This window comes from Anabrus simplex, chromosome 1, assembly GCF_040414725.1.
Source record: "Anabrus simplex isolate iqAnaSimp1 chromosome 1, ASM4041472v1, whole genome shotgun sequence".
Taxonomy (NCBI): Eukaryota; Metazoa; Arthropoda; class Insecta; order Orthoptera; family Tettigoniidae; genus Anabrus; species Anabrus simplex.
In genome coordinates, this window is record NC_090265.1 from 561,298,480 (window position 1) to 561,320,654 (window position 22,175).

Genomic DNA, 22,175 nt, shown 5'->3' on the forward strand with positions numbered 1-22,175 from the left:
CAGCCAAAGAACAGGAAATCATTCAACTCCCCCCACAACCAGGTAACTAGTTGTGTTCTCCACACCAGGTGCTGTGCAGAATGTGAGGATTTCTAAGCTTTTTGCCATGAAGCAAGAACTCTGCCTTTTGTGCATGCGTGCCCAACTTTCCCGATGTGCTGTGGAAAGAACAACCAAGACTTCACTTCACAGCAATTTGTTCGACCACAGAGAGGCAGCACTGGTCACACCTGCATTTCGACCAAAATGATAACGTGGCAGGTGGCACCCTCTTGACTCAGCAGTATTATTTAAGAGGGGATCGCTCAAAGCAAACGGGAAAACAAAATACTGTAGAGGAAACCATCAGCTGTTCCTGCATGGTCCTTTAATACTACCAACTTGCCTATTCCATAGCCACATTTGTAAATCAAATAACTATAAAAACTATACTTTTTACTTTGTCAAAATAAGAACATGATAATGTGCCTTCCTTTAATTACAAAATGTCTAGTTTATAAATTTCACTATAACAACATGTAATTTTGCATTACGATGTTGCTGGTTTTATTTCAATGATTTTGGTAACATTGAGAAGTTCTATTTTTGCGCGCTGACACCAATTTTTTCTGAGATCGTGAATGTTTTGTTATTGCAGGTGTTACTGTGTGTTTAATTAGTTTTGTATGATGAATGCATATGTGTGTTTCATATTTGTTCGGTATGGAAAACTCAGTGGAGAGCCTCTTGAAAACCGCATATGTTTCTAAATATTTTTTTATTTTTTGGACGAGGGATGGGTTACAGCACAGAACTGATTTTCTGCACCAGCTGCCACTGGTTACCATACATTCTCTGTTTATAATAATCTGATGTACTGAAAATATGTCTGTATAACATACATCTCCTCATATGAGCATGCACTGAAAATATAATTTTACACCTTTATTCAAGCATTAGAATGAAACTAATATAAAATATATGCTACAGGATCGAAAAGAAGCCATTAGTACTTAACCATTGCCCAGGTGCACCTGAATGCTGTATCACTGGCACATTCCACATGCAAACTTCAATTTCAAAAGCTAAGGCTACATTGCTGCTCAAAACAAGGTAACAGAAATTTACCCCTTTTTCCTATGATATACAAGAGAAAAATAACAGCATAGTTTTAAAAGCATTCTACTGCAATGATAAATAAATGTTTCACAAGTTTAAGTAATACATACCTTGAGGATAATTTCTGTCCAGTTACTATCATCACCAAAGCCTGGATGACAGAAGTTCTTACCTCGAAGTTGAGACAATCTAGTTATGTTGGAACTTTTTCTCACCACAGTCATAACTTCATACTCGTATTTCTCTGGAAAGAAAATGAAAGCTTTGTTTTTACCATTTTACAGAATAATTTTGAGTTTCCACCAATTATCACAAGGTGAAATTAATGAACACATTTGGAATTTTGTTGTGATCTGAATCAAGGTATTAAACACAAACTTCCCAGTCCCATGGTTTATATGACAGTATTGTGCATGGTTACCTTTTTCTTTGTCTGGTAAAAATGCACCAATACACACTGGTTTTTGGTGACAAGGGGGGAGATAAGAAAGGGATGGAACTGAGAAGGCATCATCTGTAGCCTTAATTAAGGTACACCTCAATAACCTCCTTGAATGAAAATGAGAAACCACAGAAAGCCATTTTCAGAGTTCTGACAATAGGGTTCAGACCTACTATTTCTTGAATCCAAGTGCAATTCTGGGAGCATTGGATCCAGTACAGCTCATTTTGAGATTTGGCAAGGGGTTTAGGCCTAAGGTTTAAGGTACATTTTGCTCTGGGCAGATATGATGTTATTTGTTAATACTGAGCGAGCTAGTGGACATGAACAAATCTTGGGAATAAATATGATTGTGGGAAGTATTTGAAATCTTTAGTCTCATTGAATGAGAAATGTTAATGCCTTTGGGTCAGTAATGAACAAAGCTGGTCAGTGTGGTTCTGATATATCATAACATTCTATGCAGTTGATGTATATCAAAGCAAACAAGTCAGGTATATTATCATCATCATCATCATCATTGTACAGTTGTAGTTTCCCGGGTACTGTTCATGAGCCTCTTCCACTTCTACCTGTCCATACTCAACTTGTCACGGAGAACATCATCCACTGTCTATCCCCTGGTAACTAGATGAACCTTTATCATGTCTATCCATCAGGTTTTAGGTCTTCCTGCAGGTTTTTTCCCCTCCACCAGTCTTTTCAAACTTATTCTGGCTGTTCTTGTAGGCTCCATCCTCATCATATGCTCGTACCACCGTAGTCTGGATGTGCTGATTCGATTTAATGGGGATGTCTTTATTCCGGCTTCTTTCCTCACCTCCTCATTTCTTAACTTGTCCACCTCGGTCTTCTGGATGGTGGATCTAAGAAATTTCATCTCTTATGCTTGCAGTCTTGATGAATCTCTTTTTGTGAGGGTACACGCTTCAATACCATAGGTCAATATCGGTATGAAATAGCTGTTAAACATCATCAGTTTGGCTGGTTTTGGAATCATGTCATCCCATAAAAGTATTCTTACTTATTGGTAGAATTCTGATCCCTTTTACACTCTGTATGTAATTTCCTTTCTGACCAAATTATCACTGGAGATTACACTTCCAAGGTAATGAAAATTATCCACACACTCTAGCTGGTGGTCTCCTAGTTTTACACTTGCTGGACGCTCTTCTCCATTCACTGCCTTCACCACTGTCTTGGTCTTGCTGATGTTGAGGTCATATTCCTAGAAATGTGATTTGCATACGTTGAGTCTGGTCTGTATTTCCTCTTCTGTTTCACCCCAAATCATGATATCATCAGCAGATATATTGACATACAGATTTGAAAATCAGGCAAAGAGATTTTAAATGGATGGCTTACAGTGGAACACAAGAGATACCCTCCTGGATCAACTGAGGAACATGTTTGTAAGAGCAAAGATGGATGCTCATTAACTTGTGACAAACTGATGCTCAAATATTAAAGGAACATGGACGTGTTCAACATATAGGGAACAGCAATTATCACACTTAGTCACCATCAGAAAGATGATATAAAGGGAGAAAGATGATATAAAGGGAACCAGTGATAAAGCAATGGAAAGATGAGGTCTCTTTAAGTCCACTGAGTGGAATCTGAAAACCGACAAATGCTGGCAAGTAGAGACAATAAGTTTAAAGCTGGATGCTCTTCTCAACATCACAGGATTCTTTTAGGTGAAAATTTGAAACCAGGATCCATTGCAATTCAAACCTCAATTATCTGGGATGGATGTTATTAGACAATATATAGGAGCTTTTAAAGCTAGTCACTTGTAAACTAGGAGATACTGGTCAAGGTACTGATTTGTTGAATTATGGCCACAGCAGTACATTTGTTTATCATTGAAATTTTATTATTATTTTTGCTATTTTGCTTTACGTCGGACCAACACAGATATGTCTTATGGCGACGATTGGATAGGAAAGGCCTAGGAATGGGAAGGAATCGGCCGTGGGCTTAATTAACGTACAGCCCCAGCTTTTGCCTGGTGTGAAAATGGGAAAACACGGAAAACCATCTTCGGGGCTGCCAACAGTGGGGTTCGAACCCACTATCTCCCGATTACTGGATACTGGTCGCACTTACGCGACTGCAGCTATTGAGATCGGTATTATTGAATTTAACTACTGATAAATTTTAGGAGTATTTCTTAGGAAACTTTCTCAGATATTGCTGAAATTGATTGCTAGATAGTGAAGCTATTGCATGATTGGTCAATTACAATGGATTTTAACAAGTAACTAGGCTAACACAAAATACATGACAGTGTTGTAAAGTCATTTAGGAATTTGGAATGTTGCGTATCAACCTAAGAGGATGTCCACAAATATCAATTGGTTTTTGCACAACTAAAATAATACAACAAATTTCTGATAAAAGGGATGTCAGCTGACTCAGTACCCAGCACAAAAGAAAAAAACCCAGCAACAATAGCAGTCCACACAGAATACCAATCCTATTTCTTGATATCCTATCTCACATATCATCGTCAATGTGTCTCAACAAACAGATTATCCACCATCCCTCAAGGATCTGTGCCGAGACCGCTGTTATTCAGCCTACATATTAATGACATCTCCTCCCAACTTCTTTGTTGTAAATAGCACGCATTTGCTGTCAATTTACAGGTATATAACCATACTAGCATAGACTGCACTGACCTGCAATGACTCGCCACATACACCAGAAGGATGAAAGACTCAAACAATTTATAATTGGACACAGAAATTATTCTAAATAATCAAAATCCATCACTGATGACTACTGGTGATTATGAAGTGCCTTACACCTTACTTCAGGACAGTTACAAACCTTGAAGGAAATATTTTGACCTTAATCTCGTAGGAAGAAGACCACAGGAAGACCAAGAAAACGTTGGATAGAGACTAAGATCAGATGTGGAGGAGAGAGGATACAAATGGGAGGATGTACTAGAACAGAAGATGTATGAAGTTTGATTTGAAGGGAATTGTGGTTTTTGGTTTTAAGCAGTTCTCTGACATCTACAATAGCGTTACTAGTGGTAGAGTTGGTCAACCAATGAGTTTCCAGGTTGAGATAATGTTATCTAACAATGAATCACGTGAGAATGTTATGTTCCATTATGCCACCAATACATAAACGATGTTTGGTTGCAAATAATAAGTTAGAAAAGTGGAAAAAACAAAGTGGTGAAATATAGTGATGAGCCAGGACCGAGTGGTTGTTCAGATGATGTTGCGATGCTAGAGCGATCGACAAAGATAAATGATGAAAATAATCGACCTTCAAATACTTAAAATGATATTGAAGTGCAGAAGCAACATGAACTTCATCAACAAAAACAACCAAAACGACAGGATTAAAAAATGAGAATTGCATTGTATAAATAGTATATGGATACCAATTTCTTCTTGGTCAGTCTCGATGAATTCTGTCATGTGTGTGAACGTATGTATATGGTGGACGAATCAACTCCAAAAAGTGAAGCCTACAATGTCGAGTGGAATTGCCTTCTTAAAATACGTTATGATCCCTGACTGTTGAATTTCCAAGTTTGTACAATATGTATGCACAAACTTCATGTCAAGTGGAACTATATCTTATGGATATTGATGTATCACAATATCTCGACTAGGCATTACAGAGAAGCGACGAGGAGGAGGTATAGCCATTTGTGAATTCTTAAAATCAGTCTTCTCGTACTATCACAAGGTGCTCCATAGGGTGATGTTTGCTCGACGTTCATCAAATACTTCGATAAACATGGTGTGAAACAGAGAGTTGCAGTTATAGGGTCTTATTGTACATCCAACATTAGTGCAGATCTATTGATGCTCCTGATGGACAGGCCTCTCATTACTTTCTATATTGGCGTTATGAAACTTCATATTAATAGGAAGGTACATCTGTATTTGCGTCCTTCGATTTTATGTGGAGATTTCGACTTTGACTTCAGGTCAAATCCTGCTGCGCAAACAGCCACTAATTATTTACACAAGAAGCATCCTTTAACGTATACTATAATAGTAAACACTCGGGGACCAGTAGTCATAACTGAACGACTTTCGATGTAGTTTTCAGCAAGATGACACCACTTGAAATGATGTATTATATGTTATACTTTACCACTCACAGAGTGATACTCATATCGGTACCGTACTCAAACAAAAGAAACCACATGTCGAGGATGTATCAACAGAAGTCCAGCAGCTGAAGAAACCATCCACATTTATAGACATCACAGAGTTCGAAAAGCAAGCTAAATCATTTGAATAGAAATGAACTCAAATACATCTGACAAAAAATGTATCTATTTGTATATAAATATAGTAATAAATATTGTGTACATTGTAAGTAATCTCATGCTTTTCTTCATATTCTGAAAGTTCCCTTTTCCGCATTTCATGAAAGAACATTTTCAATGTTTGCTTGTCCAAACTGTGGATTTTTTTCTTTTCTGGTTTTGCAAACCTCTTACTAGTGGGAATTAAATGATATATGGCAGGTACCTAATTAAGGTAATTTAATTTTCAAAAGTAATTTTCACCAATTGACATCAGAACCCATTATTCTAAATCCCTCTTTATAACGATAGCTCCCTCCACAACAATTATTTTTCTGTCCACATGGTATCATATTGAGATTTCACTGTACATAATGACAGGAACAAATGCCGAGTGCTTGTGAATCACACTCGGAAAAATGGAGTTTGGGGATGATGATGATAATGATAAGGGCCTGGATTTTGATGACCTAATAAATGCTGAAAAATGACTTAAAATGAGCAAGAAAATGACCCAAAAATATGAAGGACTATATAATATTTACCCAAAATAATAAATATGTGAATCGAGCAAGTTGGCTATGCCGTTAGGGGTGCACAGCTGTGAGCTTGCATTCAGGAAATAGTGAGTTAAAACCCCACTGTCAGCGTCCCTGAAGATGGTTTTCCGAGGTATCCCATTTACACACCAGCAAAATGCTGGGGCTGTACCTTAATTAAGGCCATGGCTACTTCCTTCCCACTCCTAGCCCTTTCCTATCCCTTCGCCACCATAAGACCTGAGGGAATAAGATTTCAGTCCTTTTTTAAATGCAGTTCTTACAAGCAAAATAAATTATCATCTATATATCATCATTATTAGGATATTATGCAATCCTTTGATATTCTAAACAGCACTTGTTTGTCGCAACCTACATGTTGCTGAATGGTGAATATTTAATCTGTTGGCCCGTTCACTTTGCATATTTTTCAGGAAGGTAGCTGACCAACCTACACAAATTGTTAAATCATTTTCCTTCATTGGCTTTCTAATCCTTGAAGTGAATCACACACGAAGAAATAAAACTTGCTCTGTGTAAAAAGAAACTAACAGCCACGTATATGTTTATTAGATCTCAAACACTTTAATATCTTGTGGACATGTTAATTATGGGCTTTTGGGCTTATGCCATGTCAAGAAAACAAGGTTTCACAGAGAACTTTGCTCTGTGTCTTCAGAAGAAAATCACATATGTTCATCATTGCCAGATGGTTCATTCCAAGCTATGTGTTTTATGTTATGTGTTAAGTGTCATACTTTCATACATGTGTACACCAGTTATGCACCACCCTTCCACACCGTCTCTCATCATTATTCATCCTCTGGTTTTCACCACATATTTTCTTTCCATTCTTCAGCTCTGTTCTATTCTATCCTGCTGTCTTTCATTGAATTTTATTTTACTTTATTAGTTTCTATTTATTTCTTCTACTACATTTATCCCTGATTCATCCGTGTCCTCTATGTTACTTCTCACACACACACACGGAGTGATAGAACATCTTAACTCGAGCTTAATGTCTTCATCAGCTCCTGCTTGGAGCACTGTGCTGACGTACAGCGAGCCACATGGTGACGAATGAGTGTGCCACTACAGGTCCAATGGTAATGCATTCTTAAACACTCATTATTGTAGAAGTCTTCTTCATGAACAGTCAAGATTTTCTTCTGAAGACACGGAGCAAAGTTCTCTGCGATACAAGCACGGACCGTGAAAGCATCAATGTTAACTTCAACATCTTGCTAAAATGCGATTTTGTACCTACTACTAAAGTAATACCTCCCCCTCTCATTGCAAGCCCATTCTGATTAAAAGCAATGTCTCATCACACTCTAGGGATGTGGATTTCCAATGAGATGTAAGAATTGTAGGACCGAGCTCGATAGCTGCAGTCGCTTAAGTGCGGCCAGTATCCAGTATTCGGGAGATAGTAGGTTCAAACCCCACTGTCGGCAGCCCTGAAGATGGTTTTCCGTGGTTTCCCATTTTCACACAAGGCAAATGCTGGGGCTGTACCTTAATTAAGGCCACAGCTGCTTCCTTCCTACTCCTAGCCCTTCCCTGTCCCATCGTCGCCATTAGACCTGTCTGTGTCGGTGCGACGTAAAGCAACCAGCAAAAGAAAGAATTGTAGGAGGTTACTTCATTTCACTGTTTTCATACTGAAAATTTTGATGTTTGAATATTCTCAAAAACTGAAGGCTCAGATGATTATTCAGGTATGTTGATTACCCAAAGTAAATGCATAAAAATGACTAAGTAATAAACCAGAACAAAGGATTACTTAAAATAAAAAGTCATATAACAAACTGCTGAAATTGACAAAGTGAGGCAAAACTGAGAAAATGACCTAAGTAAAAAATGGCAGAAAATGACAAAGAAAAATGATCTGATAAATATTCATTTTGGTAATTAGAGTGCTATGAGCAGGATCTATGTGTAAGTTAGCAGTGTGTATGATGCACCACTTAAAAGGTGACATGTCATCAAAATCTGGGCCTATTCATTCATTCATTCATTCATTCATATTGGCATGAAGAGTGCAACATTTCCCTTGTTAGTATAAGGGGCGATCAAAAAGTTTCCATTCGACGGCCGTACAGTCTTGAATCAGGATGCCAATCAGGCAAAATTGCTGTGAGCATTGAGCCACTCATCCCACCGACACACCAGGTTGAAGATCCCTGTGTGGTAAAACACCGTGTCCTGCTGCGTGAATAAGTCCGTAATCGCCTGCTGCACATCCTTCACTGACAGGAAGCATCGACCCTTCGAGGCCTTTTTGAGGGGACCGAAGGCATGATAATCGCATAGGGAGTGATCAGGACTATAGGGCGGGTACTCAAGTGTGTCTCACTTGAGGTGGCATACCTTCTGTGTTGCTGTCCGTAGTCTGAGGCAGGCTTCCCATATCGACCGGCATCTTGTGTCGAAACGCAACCCGTACAGAACCTGGTGCACCATTCCACAACAGTGGTTTTTGACAGATATTCTACCCAGTACACAGTCTTCATTCTCTGATGGATGCCCACCAGTGTTTGACCTTCGGCAGCCAAGAACTTCAATAACAGCATGTTGGTCCTATATGGATGCATTTGGTAAAAACGTCGCCACAGTTATTTAATGCACACACCTTGGCACGACATGACTGTCACACTAATCCCTTTGCCTCATGTCCGAACTTATATACCCGCATCGGAGTTACACTAAGTTGCATGTCCGCTGCAGCAACACCCTCAAAGGGAAACTTTTTGATTCCCAAGTTTAAAATCTTATGTGTACAAATATTTACCACCACCTGCTCCATCAATATAGACAACCTCACCCATTCATACCATACCAAGTAAAGGTTTCTTTGAAGTTTAGCAGAGTATGCAAGATCCTGTGAAGATCTACTCGCAAGATAACTAGCAGAAATAAAATTATATGTACGGTAGTGAATTTCATCTACCTTTCTCAAAAAACTGAATTTCATGTGTGACAGAGAAATCATTAGTTTTGTAATTCAGTGCTACAACTAAGTCTTCTGCATTAAATACACCAAAATCTGCTTCATCATCTGCTACCATCCTGAGACAGTCAAGTCTGAAAAGAAAAGAAGAATGGTATATTTATTTGAACCAATTCCAGATAGCAAAAGAAAAACACCACCATCATACGACACATTTATACAGATCAAAAGTACAAATGAGATGCTACAAAGATAATGGGCCAAGTCAACATGGAATGAACAATTTTAATATGATTTTTAAAATGACTATGATGGGTTATATATGCTGAGTATTCAGCCTGAAGGCTGGTTTCATTCTCAACAGCTCTGCCATCAGCTGTCATAGATGACCTAAGCAACAGTGTAGAGGTATACCGGGGAAATGCATAGCAATGTGGTTTCTTGCTGCTTTCCTCATGGATTTAGCAGTTTATATTACATTTCAGTCTGTCAATTGCACTGAAATGCAGACAAAAACTGACCCTGTAAGCAACATTTTGACACAATTCATACCTGGTACTGGCTGCATAAGGAATGGCATTGTTAGTATAGCTCATACTTCAGTCGCTTTGATGTTGTCAAAACCAAGGATGAGACAGGCCTTTCAGTGAAAGTAAGAAATTTGTTCTAGCTCACACTAGCAGACAATGCATATTATGAACCAAGGAGAACAGCAATGCATATCAAATTCACACTTCTTTCCTTCTGATAATGCCTTGAGTAATGTGGCTGTAAGTGGCTCAACAGTCCCCCCCTGCTTGATGTGCTCCTCTGTGCACTTCCACGTGCACTCATTCCTTTCCCTTCAGCTGCTGAAGCAAACGTGTGCCTACAGTCTGCATCAGATGGGAAGGTTTTTCTCTGCGCAGTCATTTTTAAAAAACTCAAAATATTTTACTCTGGCGCAAGTGCTCTGTTTAACAGAGTAAAATTTTCTGCAGAGTGCAGCAGCTTCAGTAGGTGGGATAATGCAACAAAACAGTAAGTGCTTGTTTGGATAATTCTGAGTAGCCTCAATGCCAAAATGCTTTCCATTTGGCCAAAAGAACTCACAAATATGGATACTAACTGTTAGTTTACATTGTCAGTAAACTGTTTATCCCCTGAGTGAATTTTATTTTTTTACTGACTGTACATAATGGAGATATGCTCAGCTGATGGGAACAACAACCACCACAACCATATGGCTCCAGCTACCATATCCGTAATTTATATTTTGCACCCTCGATCTTTTAGTATTTATGAGTGGTTAGCTGATAATAATAAAGTTCCTATATCCCAATAATTGCAATTCAAGTCCCTGGTGTAGTTCTGACAAAAGTATTTTTGAGAAATTATTGTAGACAACCTAGTATTTCTGAGCATTTAAGAACAATTTTATTCTCCATCCCGTGGAGTAGGGAAAAATAATAGTAATCCACCAGCTGTAATAATCACATAACCACATTTCAGTTGAGAATTGTAGTGTACATATGGTACATTAGATAGTATCTTGCCTGCAGTATTTGTGTGTATCTTTGTGTACGGTAACCCTTTCGATACTTTAGCATTTAACCAAACGGCACGTTTCATTTCTATAAGAGCATAGTAGGATAAAGTAGTACTAAATTAATAATAATCTGTCTAGGCGTTTAACTTTGTTGGTAGGTAACCCTTCAGTAGTTCTTGTGAATTTCAAACTGTAAACCTAATAGCAATTTTCATTTCTATTTGTGCTTAGTAATAACCTATTGTAATTAGGATACCCTGAACGTAGTTTATAAATTATTGTAGTGTATTGTAGTACCTGAACAAAGTCTGAACGTAGTTTAAAATTATTGTAGTGTATTATAGCATCGTATTAGAAATTAGTATGTTTATTATTCCATTACTGTGAAATATTTGTGTAGTATAATATCTGTAGTATCTGTGGTGTCTGTAGTAGTCTAACTCTCTTAATAGAATTCTGTTGTTGTAATTAGGGTAGGATGAACTGCAGTTTAGAATTGTGAAATTCTTGTGTATTATTTTTGGTTTTCAGTAATTAACAGCAATTTTAATTCTGTTAGGGACATACGTTACATACATTATCATTATAGACTGTTATGCCTTTCAGCATTCAGTCTGCAAGCCTCTGAGAATTTACTAAACGTCGCCACAATCCTCGATTTGCAACTAGTGTTGTGGCCTCATTTAGTTTTATACCTCTTATCTTTAAATCGTTAGAAACCGAGTCTAACCATCGTCGTCTTGGTCTCCCTCTACTTCTCTTACCCTCCATAACAGAGTCCATTATTCTCCTAGGTAACCTATCCTCCTCCATTCGTCTCACATGACCCCACCACCGAAGCCGGTTTATGCGTACAGCTTCATCCATCGAGTTCATTCCGAAATTAGCTTTTATCTCCTCATTTCAAGTACCCTCCTGCCATTGTTCCCACCTGTTTGTACCAGCAATCATTCTTGCTACTTTCATGTCTGTTACTTCTAACTTATGAATAAGATATCCTGAGTCCACCCAGCTTTCGCTCCCGTAAAGCAAAGCTGGTCTGAAAACAGACCGATGTAAAGATAGTTTCGTCTGGAAGCTGACTTCCTTCTTACAGAACACTGCTGATCGCAACCGCGAGCTCACTGCATTAGCTTTACTACACCTTGATTCAATCTCACTTACTATATTACCATCCTGGGAGAACAAACAACCTAAATACTTGAAATTATCGACCTGTTCTAGCTTTGTATCACCAATCTGACATTCAATTCTGTTGAATTTCTTACCTACTGACATCAATTTAGACTTCGAGAGGCTAATTTTCATACCATACTCATTGCACCTATTTTCATGTTCCAAGATATTAGACTGCAGGCTTTCGGCACAGTCTGCCATTAAGACCAAGTCGTCAGCATAAGCCAAACTGCTTACTACATTTCCACCTAACTGAATCCCTCCCTGCCATTTTATACCTTTCAGCAGATGATCCATGTAAACTATGAACAGCAAAGATGAAAGATTACAGCCTTGTCTAACTCCTGTAAGTACCCTGAACCAAGAACTCATTCTACCATCAATTCTCACTGAAGCCCAATTGTCAACATAAATGACTGATTGATTTTAATAATCTACCTTTAATTCCATAGTCCCCCAGTATGGCGAACATCTTTTCCCTCGGTACCCTGTCATATGCTTTCTCTAGATCTACGAAACATAAACACAACTGCCTATTCCTCTCGTAGCATTTTTCAATTACCTGGCGCATACTGAAAATCTGATCCTGACAGCCTCTCTGTGGTCTGAAACCACACTGGTTTTCATCCAACTTCCTCTCAACGACTGATCGTACCCTTCCTTCCAAGATGCCAGTGAATACTTTGCCTGGTATACTAATCAATGAGATACCTCGATAGTTGTTGCAATCCTTCCTGTTTCCTTGCTTGTAGATAGGTGCAATTACTGCTTTTGTCCAATCTGAAGGTACCTTACCAACACTCCACGCTAATTTTACTAGTCTATGAAGCCATTTCATCCCTGTCTTCCCACTATACTTCACCATTTCAGGTCTAATTTCATCTATTCCTGCTGCCTTATGACAATGGAGTTTATTTACTATTTCCACTTCCTCAAGCATAATTTCACCAACATTTTCCTCCTCCCCATGAGCTTGGCTGTTTGCAACAACACCATGATGATTTCCTTTTACATTGAGAAGATGTTCAAAATATTCCCTCCACCTCTCCAGTGATTCCCTGGGGTCTATTATGAGTTCACCTGAATTACTCAAAACACTGTTCATTTCCTTTTTCCCACCCTTCCTAAGATTTTTTATTACTGTCCAGAAAGGTTTCCCTGCTGCTTGACCTAGCCTTTCCAGGTTATTACCAAAATCTTCCCATGACTTCTTTTTGGATTCAACAACTATTTGTTTCGCTCTGTTTCTTTCATCTACATACAAATCCCTGTCTGCCTCGGCCCTTGTTTGGAGCCATTTCTGATAAGCCTTCTTTTTACGTTTACAGGCTGCTCTCACTTCATTCCACCAAGATGTTCGCCTTTTCCCATCTTTACACACAGTTGTTCCTAGGCATTCCCTTGCTGTTTCTACTACAGCATCCCTGTATGCCACCCATTCACTTTCTATATCCTGAACCTGCTTACTGTCTACTTTTCGAAACTTCTCACTAATCATATCCATGTACTTCTGTCTAATTTCCTCGTCCTGGAGATTTTCTACTCTTATTCGTTTGCAGACAGATTTCACTTTCTCTACCCTAGGCCTAGAGATACTTAGTTCATTACAGATCAGATAGTGGTCTGTATCATCGAAAAATCCCCGAAAAACTCTTACATTCCTAACAGATTTCCTGAATTCAATGTCTGTTAAGATATAGTCTATTATGGATCTGGTACCCCTAGCCTCCCATGTGTAGCACTGAATAGCCTTATGCTTGAAGAATGTATTCGTAACAGCTAAAGCCATACTAGCACAGAAGTCCAACAAACGCTTCCCATTCCCATTAGCTTCCATATCTTCCCCACATTTACCAATCACCCTTTCGAATCCTTCAGTTCTATTCCCAACTCTCGCATTGAAATCGCCCATTAGCACTATTCTATCCTTGCTGTTGACCCTGACCACGATGTCACTCAATGCTTCATAAAACTTGTCAACTTCATCCTCATCTGCACCCTCACATGGTGAATACACGGACACAATTCTTGTCTTAATTCCTCCCACTGACAAATCTACCCACATCATTCGCTCATTTACGTGCCTAACAGAAACTATGTTGCGTGCAATGGTATTCCTGATAAAGAGCCCTACCCCAGACTCTGCCCTTCCCTTTCTAACACCCGTCAAGTACACTTTATAATCTCTTATCTCTTCCACATTATCTCCCCTTACCCGAACATCACTTACTCCTAGCACATTCAGATGCATCCTCTTTGCTGACTCAGCCAGTTCTACCTTCTTTCTTCCATAAGCCCCATTAATATTGATAGCTCCCCATCAAATTCCATTTTGTTCGCCAAGTTGTTTCCAAGGAGGCCCTCGCCTGTCAAATGGGAGTAAGACTCCATTACTCCCATAGGTCCGAGGCTTGCTTAACGTGTTCTGAGCTCGGTAAATTCATGAAGCAGGATGCTGCCCTACTTGCACATAGTCCAAGTGAGGATCTCTCCTCTAACGGGTTATGGACCACCGGTGAATTGTATAGTCCTAGCCGCCTGAGCACAAGGAGGGCCACGACTCAGAATATGTCCGAGATGCTCACTCCCATTCCATAGCAACTGGTATCCCGACTCTCAGGACCACTTACTAGGCCACTCAGCCGTTGCCCATGGTTCACGATCTGTTAGGGAGTTGTAGGAAAAAAAGATTGTACAACTAAGTAGTACTGTATGTAGTGTATTAGTAGCCTATATTGATTACCTTATTGTCGTGTGATCTTTGTGAACTATCCTAGACAAAATTTCTTTCCTTTCATTTTTATTTTGCATAGAATTTATCTTATTTTTCCTTTTCTTTTCATTATTCCATAAAGAATGGCTAAGGAGTGCAAGTGTAGAAACTGTGGGTATGGCCAGGCATTAAGGAGTATAAGGGTGGAGTTTGAGAGTTTGAGGGAGAATTAGCATTCTCTCAGAGGACAGGAAGGAAAGTAGACCTCCTTCAAAACATGTACAGGATACAGTAGGTGTACAAGAGGGATGGGAAGGAAAGGGGGGAATTGTAGAAAACAGGTGGTCTAATGTTTTAAGAGGAAGGAGATTGCACGCAAAGGGCTCGATTCAGGATCAGAATTCAGGACAGGTGTCTGTGAGAAACCTGTAGGAGTCACTGCAGGTAGAACAACCGAAGGATGACGAGGAACAGGAAACTGTTGCTGATAAGTGTGGAAGTAGGAGGAAGGGAAAAGGTAGGAAAGGGACAAGTGGAATAGTGGATAGAAAAAGACAGGTGGAACAGGGTCATGGGAGGGAGAAAAGGGAGGAGTAAGTAGCTTCTGCAGCTGTCAGGAAAGATAGGGCTGACCAGGAGGGGAGGGGATCAAATGAGGTGGGTAGGGTTGAGGCACTGGTCATGGGGGATTCCATTGTTAGACAGGTGGGAAAGTGTGTAAAGAAAAGGGAACCAGGATAGAGTGTTATCCACGAATTAGGTTGAGGCAGATGTTGAGGAAAGTAGAAGAGAAGGAGGGAAAGAAGGTGGTAGTGTTTCACACTGGTACTGACAACATTAAGACAAGCAGGGATAAGTACCAACATAGTTGGGGATGTGTGGGACCTGGTAAATGCAGCACGGGTGAAGTTTAAGGAAATAGAGATTGTTATCAGTGGAATACTGTGTAGAAGGGATACTGACTGGAAGGTGACTGGGGATTTAAATGAGACTAGGGAGTGGGTATGTGGGAAACTGGAAGTGAGATTTCTAGGTCCTAATGGGTGGGTAGGAGATAGGAATCTGCGCTCAGATGACCTTCACTTAAACTGCACTGGTACATATAAGTTAGGAAATTTGTTTAGAAGGGTTATAGGGAGGTACATTCAGGGAAACGGGGTGGCCTAGGTAGTGGTGATAAGGGTACAGAGAACTGGACGTCAAGTAGGGATGACATAAAAATGTTAGTGCTCAACTGTAGAAGCACTGTACAGAAAGGAACAGAATTTAATTTAATAGATATATACTTGTCAGATATTGTAATAGGAGTTGAATCATGGTTGCGAAATGATATAATGGATGCAGAAATATTCTCACGGAACTGGAGTGTGTATCGTAGAGATAGAATAGGAATGGTAGGAAGGGGAGTATTATTTCTGGTGAAAGAAGAATTTGTAAGCTACGAAAAAGATGACAAACATGAAATTCTAGGTGTGAGGCTCATCTCTAATGATAATAGGCAACTTTACGTCTTTGGAGTGTACAGACTGGGAAAGGGTAGCGCTGACGCCGATTCAAAATTATCTGATAAGATAATCAGCTATGTGGGGAAACGATATGGAAAGGAACGTGATAGTAGCGGGTTATCACAATTTACCAAATGTCAATTGGGAAGGTAATGCGAATGACAGGAAGCATGACTAACAAATGGCAAATAAGTTAATATGGGAAGGGCATCTGATTCCGAAAGTGATGGAATCAGTTAGAGGGAAGAAAAACCAGTAAAACTAGTAAAACCAGATGAGCTCTATAGAGAAACTGAAGTAATAGATGGCATTTGTGATCACAAAGCTGTTTTTGTCATAGTTAAAAATAAATGTGAAGTAAAGGAAGGTATTAAAATTAGGAATATTAATCTGATAAAGCAGGCATGAGGGAGTTTTAAAAAGTAACTATGATCAGTGGAAAACGGTAAATAAAAATGTAGACTCTGGGATGGGTTTAAAGCAATTGTTAAGGAATGTGAAAACAGGTTTGTACCTTTAAAGGTGGTAAAAAATGGTAAAGATCCACTATATTATAACAGAAGTAAAGAGACTAAGAAGGAGGTGCAGGATGGAAAGAAATAGAGTTAGAAATGACTGTGGAAGGATAAATTGAAGGAACTTGCCAGGGAAATGAATATAGCAAAGAAGTCTGCTAAGGATGACATGATGGCTAGCATAATTGGCAGTCATACAAATTTTAGTGAAACATGGAAGAGTATGTATAAGTACTTTAAGGCAGAAACAGGTTCCAAGAAAGACATTCCAGGAATCATTAATGAACAAAGGAAGTGTGTATGTGAGGATCTTCAAAAAGCAGTAGTAGTCAGCAGTATTGTACCAGTCGTACCGGCAATTACTGGTACGAGTAAACAAAGAACAAGAGATAACAAAATCCATGATAAACATTAAAAGGAAACAGCAAATACTCACCAAAGTTCACTAACGACCCATAAATCAGAGGCAACTAGATCGTAACCTAAAGATTTTCACGGTAGTAAATATCAGAAAACGTGAAAGAAAAATGCTGTTACTTTTAAGGGAATTAAATTATTTAATTACTGTGACAAAAGGTTACATATGATAGTTAAAAACCATTAGATAAAGAGGTGCACCTTCACAAAACCCATAAGATTAATTAATGAGTGGTAAATTGATTAATAAGAAACTTTGAACTTAAATAACAATTAATAAATTGATTAACTGAAAAAATTAATTGAAAACCAATAAACTTGAAACCAAATCAATTACAGGATAATTAATTGCAATAATGTCCAAGGACTAATTTAACTGCTCCCCAGAGAAGCTCGAGTAATTACCTTAAACTTACAAGAATTTACTTGTATATTAATAATTCTTTTTTAAAAAATTATTTCTCCAGGAATTATTTTGTACATTAAGTGAAAATATGTTAAAGTAAGGCCGCGAGATTCTCTCCTGAGCCGGATCACGATAGGCGCAACTTCCAATTAAATAACGTGCACAGAAAGCATTTTCAAAAACAGAAGGCGCTCACTCAAATAATTGACACGAAACAGTCCACCAAATAACTCCAAAAATTCACCGCCCTTCGGAATGGAAGAACAAGATAGCACAATGGATAACGCCCTTAACAAAAATTAGAATTCGATCATAATTTATCAGAGCAAGTGGCCCAAATCATAACAGAGCATGCAGACAAAATCAGATCGGCATAAATCACCAGGCAACACAATCCACCAAGGAAAAACTCCCACCATTAAATCATGAATCAATTAAGGAGAGAAATAAAGAGCCAACAGCTCCCAACTTGAAGACACGCTCGTCACAAAATCAGTCAATCGTCAATCATCCCCAAAACATTAATAATTATCCAAACAATAGTTCCCATAGGCAACGGTTGCCATGGAAACGTCAACAAGAGTTAACATTACTGAAGCAGAAATAAAAATTTACCAAAGGAAAAAAAATAGACAGGAAAGATCAAATTAAAACAGAACTAGACTCCGATCCACGGAGATAATCTCGCGATCTCAAACCTTTTAAGAGATGCCTTTACATATTAAGTTTAATTTACACCAAACTTCTTTAACTTAACCCAAAACAAATTGATCTATACGTCCTAATAACATTTTGCCGAAAGAAAAAGAAATTACTCGCACACGTAGTCTGTTTCAACAGCACAGTCAGTAGGCCGAAGGTTTTTCATGTTGTTAAATTTCTAAGTTCATTTCAAATGAAGGTCTACCAGAAACGGTAATCGTAGAACAGAATAAGATCCACTAATTTAATTAAGGTTTTTGAGACAAAGAAATCCACCTCCCGGAGAAAAGCAAAAATTTTAGTAGACTTATGTTGGTCGATGAGAAGAAAACTAATGCATGGTGTCAGTTGAGATGTAGTTTACTTACATCCTCGCGGCACTGAAATAAGTAGGATAAATAGCAGGCATCCAATTCTGGTAATAAGATTATGATAATTTTAAAAAAACACACTTCAGGGCCCTAGCCCATATCTTTTACGTTTTAACCAGGGTTACTGCGATGCGGAGAGGCTCTTACAAAGGGCCTAAGCGCTAGGCTTCCACCTATCTTGGACCTCGACAATGAACTAAACTCACACCAGCAAAGCGATGTACAGCAAAAGAGAATAGTACAGCGAGCGGACCATTGAGACTCGCTCTTCAGCTGGCCCTCCATTAGACCAGTCGACAAGAGACAGGAGATCAGAAAATAAAAAAAACACATTGTATATAAACTATGGCAGTTCCTCCGCTAACGGAGAAGATGCAGTTACAATTAGCGACTAAAGTTGCACAGGAAATAAAATTAAAACAGAGTTGGAATAAGATTCCAGAGTGATACAAATTTCAAAGGTGAGTCACCCAGGCCTAAAATGTTGGGGAGAAAGGCTAAAAAAGTGTCCCCATTGGGACAGTAAGTAAAGATTGTTGGTTACAAGGATAATGTCCAGATAGAGGAGGTGACTACTACTAAAGAAGTACTTAAATTTACCTATGATAACAGTGACATTTACAGTAAGATACAAAAGCTGAAAAGTTGAAAACTAAAAAAGCACCTGGAATTGATAAGATTTCTGGGGATATACTAAAGACAATCGGGTTGGAATATAGTACCATATCTGAAGTACTTACCGGTATTTGATTATCGTTTCCATGAAGTAGCTATACCAAATGAATGGACAGCTGCATTCATTTTAGTAAATGATCTTACAAAATGATGTATATCGTGTTTTAAAATTTAAATGAATTCTAATAGGTACTTTTACTGATATCTCAATTTTGTGGCCAAATAATTTAAATAAGGAAAGGGTTCTCCTACTGTTGAGTGAAGCTGCGCCATATATGGTGAAGGCTGGAAAAACCCTTAAAGTATTTTACACCAATTTAAAGCACGTTACATGTTTAGCCCATGCGCTGCATCGTGTGGCAGAAACAATACGCCTTAGTATGAGAACATTAAAAATTAAATAATTGAAGTTCAACCAATTCAATACATAAAAGAAAGAAATGTAGTAATTACATTCTTATTTAAATGGGACCGGTTTCTTCCACAAAGAAGGTAAATATATGCATAAAATGCATAAAATATAGTGTTGAATATTAATTAAATTGTATTCTGAAAAGCGATAATTTAATATTCTGAACCATATATTGACACAGTATTTTCATATTAAAGATATTCCTGAAAGAGCTCCTGCTCATGTTGCTGCATACAGAGAGATCTTGCCAGATTTCCCTTTTTTGCCACCACAGCCTATTCTAACGAGATGGGGTACCTGGCTAAATGATGCAATCTTTTACTGCAATAATTTCGAAGCAGGTATGTCGGTAAGAAATCATTAATCTGGCTATTGGTTAAAAATGGCAAACGTAATGATTTTTTAATTTACCATAAATGAACTTAATGCCACTGATTACACGTAATATCACTTAATTGATTTTTTCTGGTTTTAGGTCGTAGACAGTTTTCCAGTAAATGACGTTGCTTGCATTAAAGATGCGCAAGTGGAATTCGGCAAAAGGAATGTGCAGCAAGACTTGTATATAAAATCAAATTTTGGCAGATTGCCTGCAGCGATAGCAATAACGAAGCTGGAAGCTACAAATCTACCCCTTGTAGAATCTTTAACTGTTATTGAAGACATTCAAAGAGTCTGCAATCATTGCACGGAGAAGTAGCTGCGGCAGCTAGAGATAAGCTCAACAAAGTCATCCAGTCAAATCCTGATTTTGAATTCATTAGGCTTATAAAAAACATATTGTGTGGTGAAAATGCAGAAAATGTACAATTTGACCTCACTTTGTCCCAAATGTCCTCATTTAAGTATGCACCTGTCACTTCTTGTGACAAAGAAAGATCATTTTCTGTGTTTAAGAATGTATTGACAGATAAATGGATGAGCTTAAGTGAAGACAATTTGGAGAAATTAGTTGTCGTACAATGTTTCAAAAGGAACTACAAATGTAACCATGTTGAACTGAATTTTAATAGTGCATATTTTCCACTTTATTGTGCATGTTTTGCTATATGACAGTGCGTGAATGCATGCATATTTTGAGATTTGATAGTGCATGGAAATCCGGGCTCTACTTATGAAAAATGAAAGAAATTTATTTTTCTTTCACCTATTCAATACAGCTCAGTATTTAAGCATGAGTTAAATTCTAATTAAAATAAGAATTGGTACATGTTTCGCCCTTTCCTATGGGACATCATCAGCCGTAGCATTACCTCAAACCATATCAAGTACCCGATTAAAATTTTATTTTAAATCTACTACAAAATTGGATACATTAAAAAACTTCCCTTAAAAAAGCAGTCATATATATGAGTAAGTTGATTTAAATACAAGTGGAATTAACAATACTGATGGCCATAGGCCATGGTCAATGTTGAATATGAATGAAAATTTAAAATATTGTTTATAAAATGATGAAAATGAGTAGAGAACAAAGATAAAATTGATTATATAACAACTTTGTAAGGAAATGCATTCCAACACTGTGCCATTTTTACATAATATTGGATCTTGGCTGTGTACTTGATATAATCTTATTCAAAAGATATCAAATAAGTTCTTTTTAGTTTGTAACTAGCCCAGAAAGACGTTATACTTATGTCGTAGTTCTACTTGAGCACCTATTTTGAACAGTTCGAGAACAACTTAATGGGACTGTTGAAATGTCATAAGACCATCTTCTTATGTTGAGCAATATTCTGTGTTGATGGTGTGCCTAGCACAGAAGGACATTGCTTTCATGTCGTAATTCTACTTGAGAACCTATATTGAACAATTAAATAACAACATAATGAGAATTGTTGAAGTTTATATAAAGCAACAACAGTAACAGTTCCAGCGTTTTTGAAGAAAAGAAGACTATTTTGCAAAACATGTCTCGCTCATGGGTGCAGATTTTATTATGAACTTCAACATAGACATATTTTGTGTGTTTTAGCATAAACATTTTCAACTTCATCCTTATCATAACTGTTTTAAAACTCTGTGTTAATTTTTGCACTTACATTTTTTAGTTGAAGATGTTCCATATTTTAGGAACAAAACATGTACTAATCTTTTAGTTAAGTAGACTAAGCTGGATTGTGTTTGTATTTTCATGAACTAGCTATAAAAACATTAAGAATTGGAAGGTGGGATTTTTCTTTCAACCTTAGTTGAGAATCTTGGGAATCATTTAGCAAAGAAAGAATAGGGACGATGGACTCTATCCTGTTCAGGGTTTGAGAAGTGCCAGAAGACTATAGGGAAATATAAGACATACCCATCTGGTATGAATCCACAAGAGCAGCAAAACAACAACAACAACAACAACAACAACAATAATAATAATAATAATAATAATAATAATAATAATACAGTGCCAAGGTTTATCAGTAAGACATCCAGTGGCA

At 38.0% G+C, this 22,175-nt stretch overlaps 1 protein-coding gene across 2 annotated transcripts in view; it reads right to left on the bottom strand.

Moving 5' to 3' along the window:
- The window catches only part of Tsf3 (Transferrin 3), a 195,186-nt gene that overhangs the window by 103,563 nt on the left and 69,448 nt on the right, over positions 1 to 22,175 (bottom strand). For both annotated transcript variants that reach the window (XM_067144871.2, XM_067144870.2), the window contains exons 3-4: positions 9,324 to 9,457; positions 1,209 to 1,342 (exon numbers count right to left, since the gene is read on the bottom strand). In XM_067144871.2, coding sequence (XP_067000972.2) covers positions 1,209 to 1,342; positions 9,324 to 9,457 — 268 coding nt within the window. The remainder of the gene's footprint in view (positions 1 to 1,208; positions 1,343 to 9,323; positions 9,458 to 22,175) is intronic.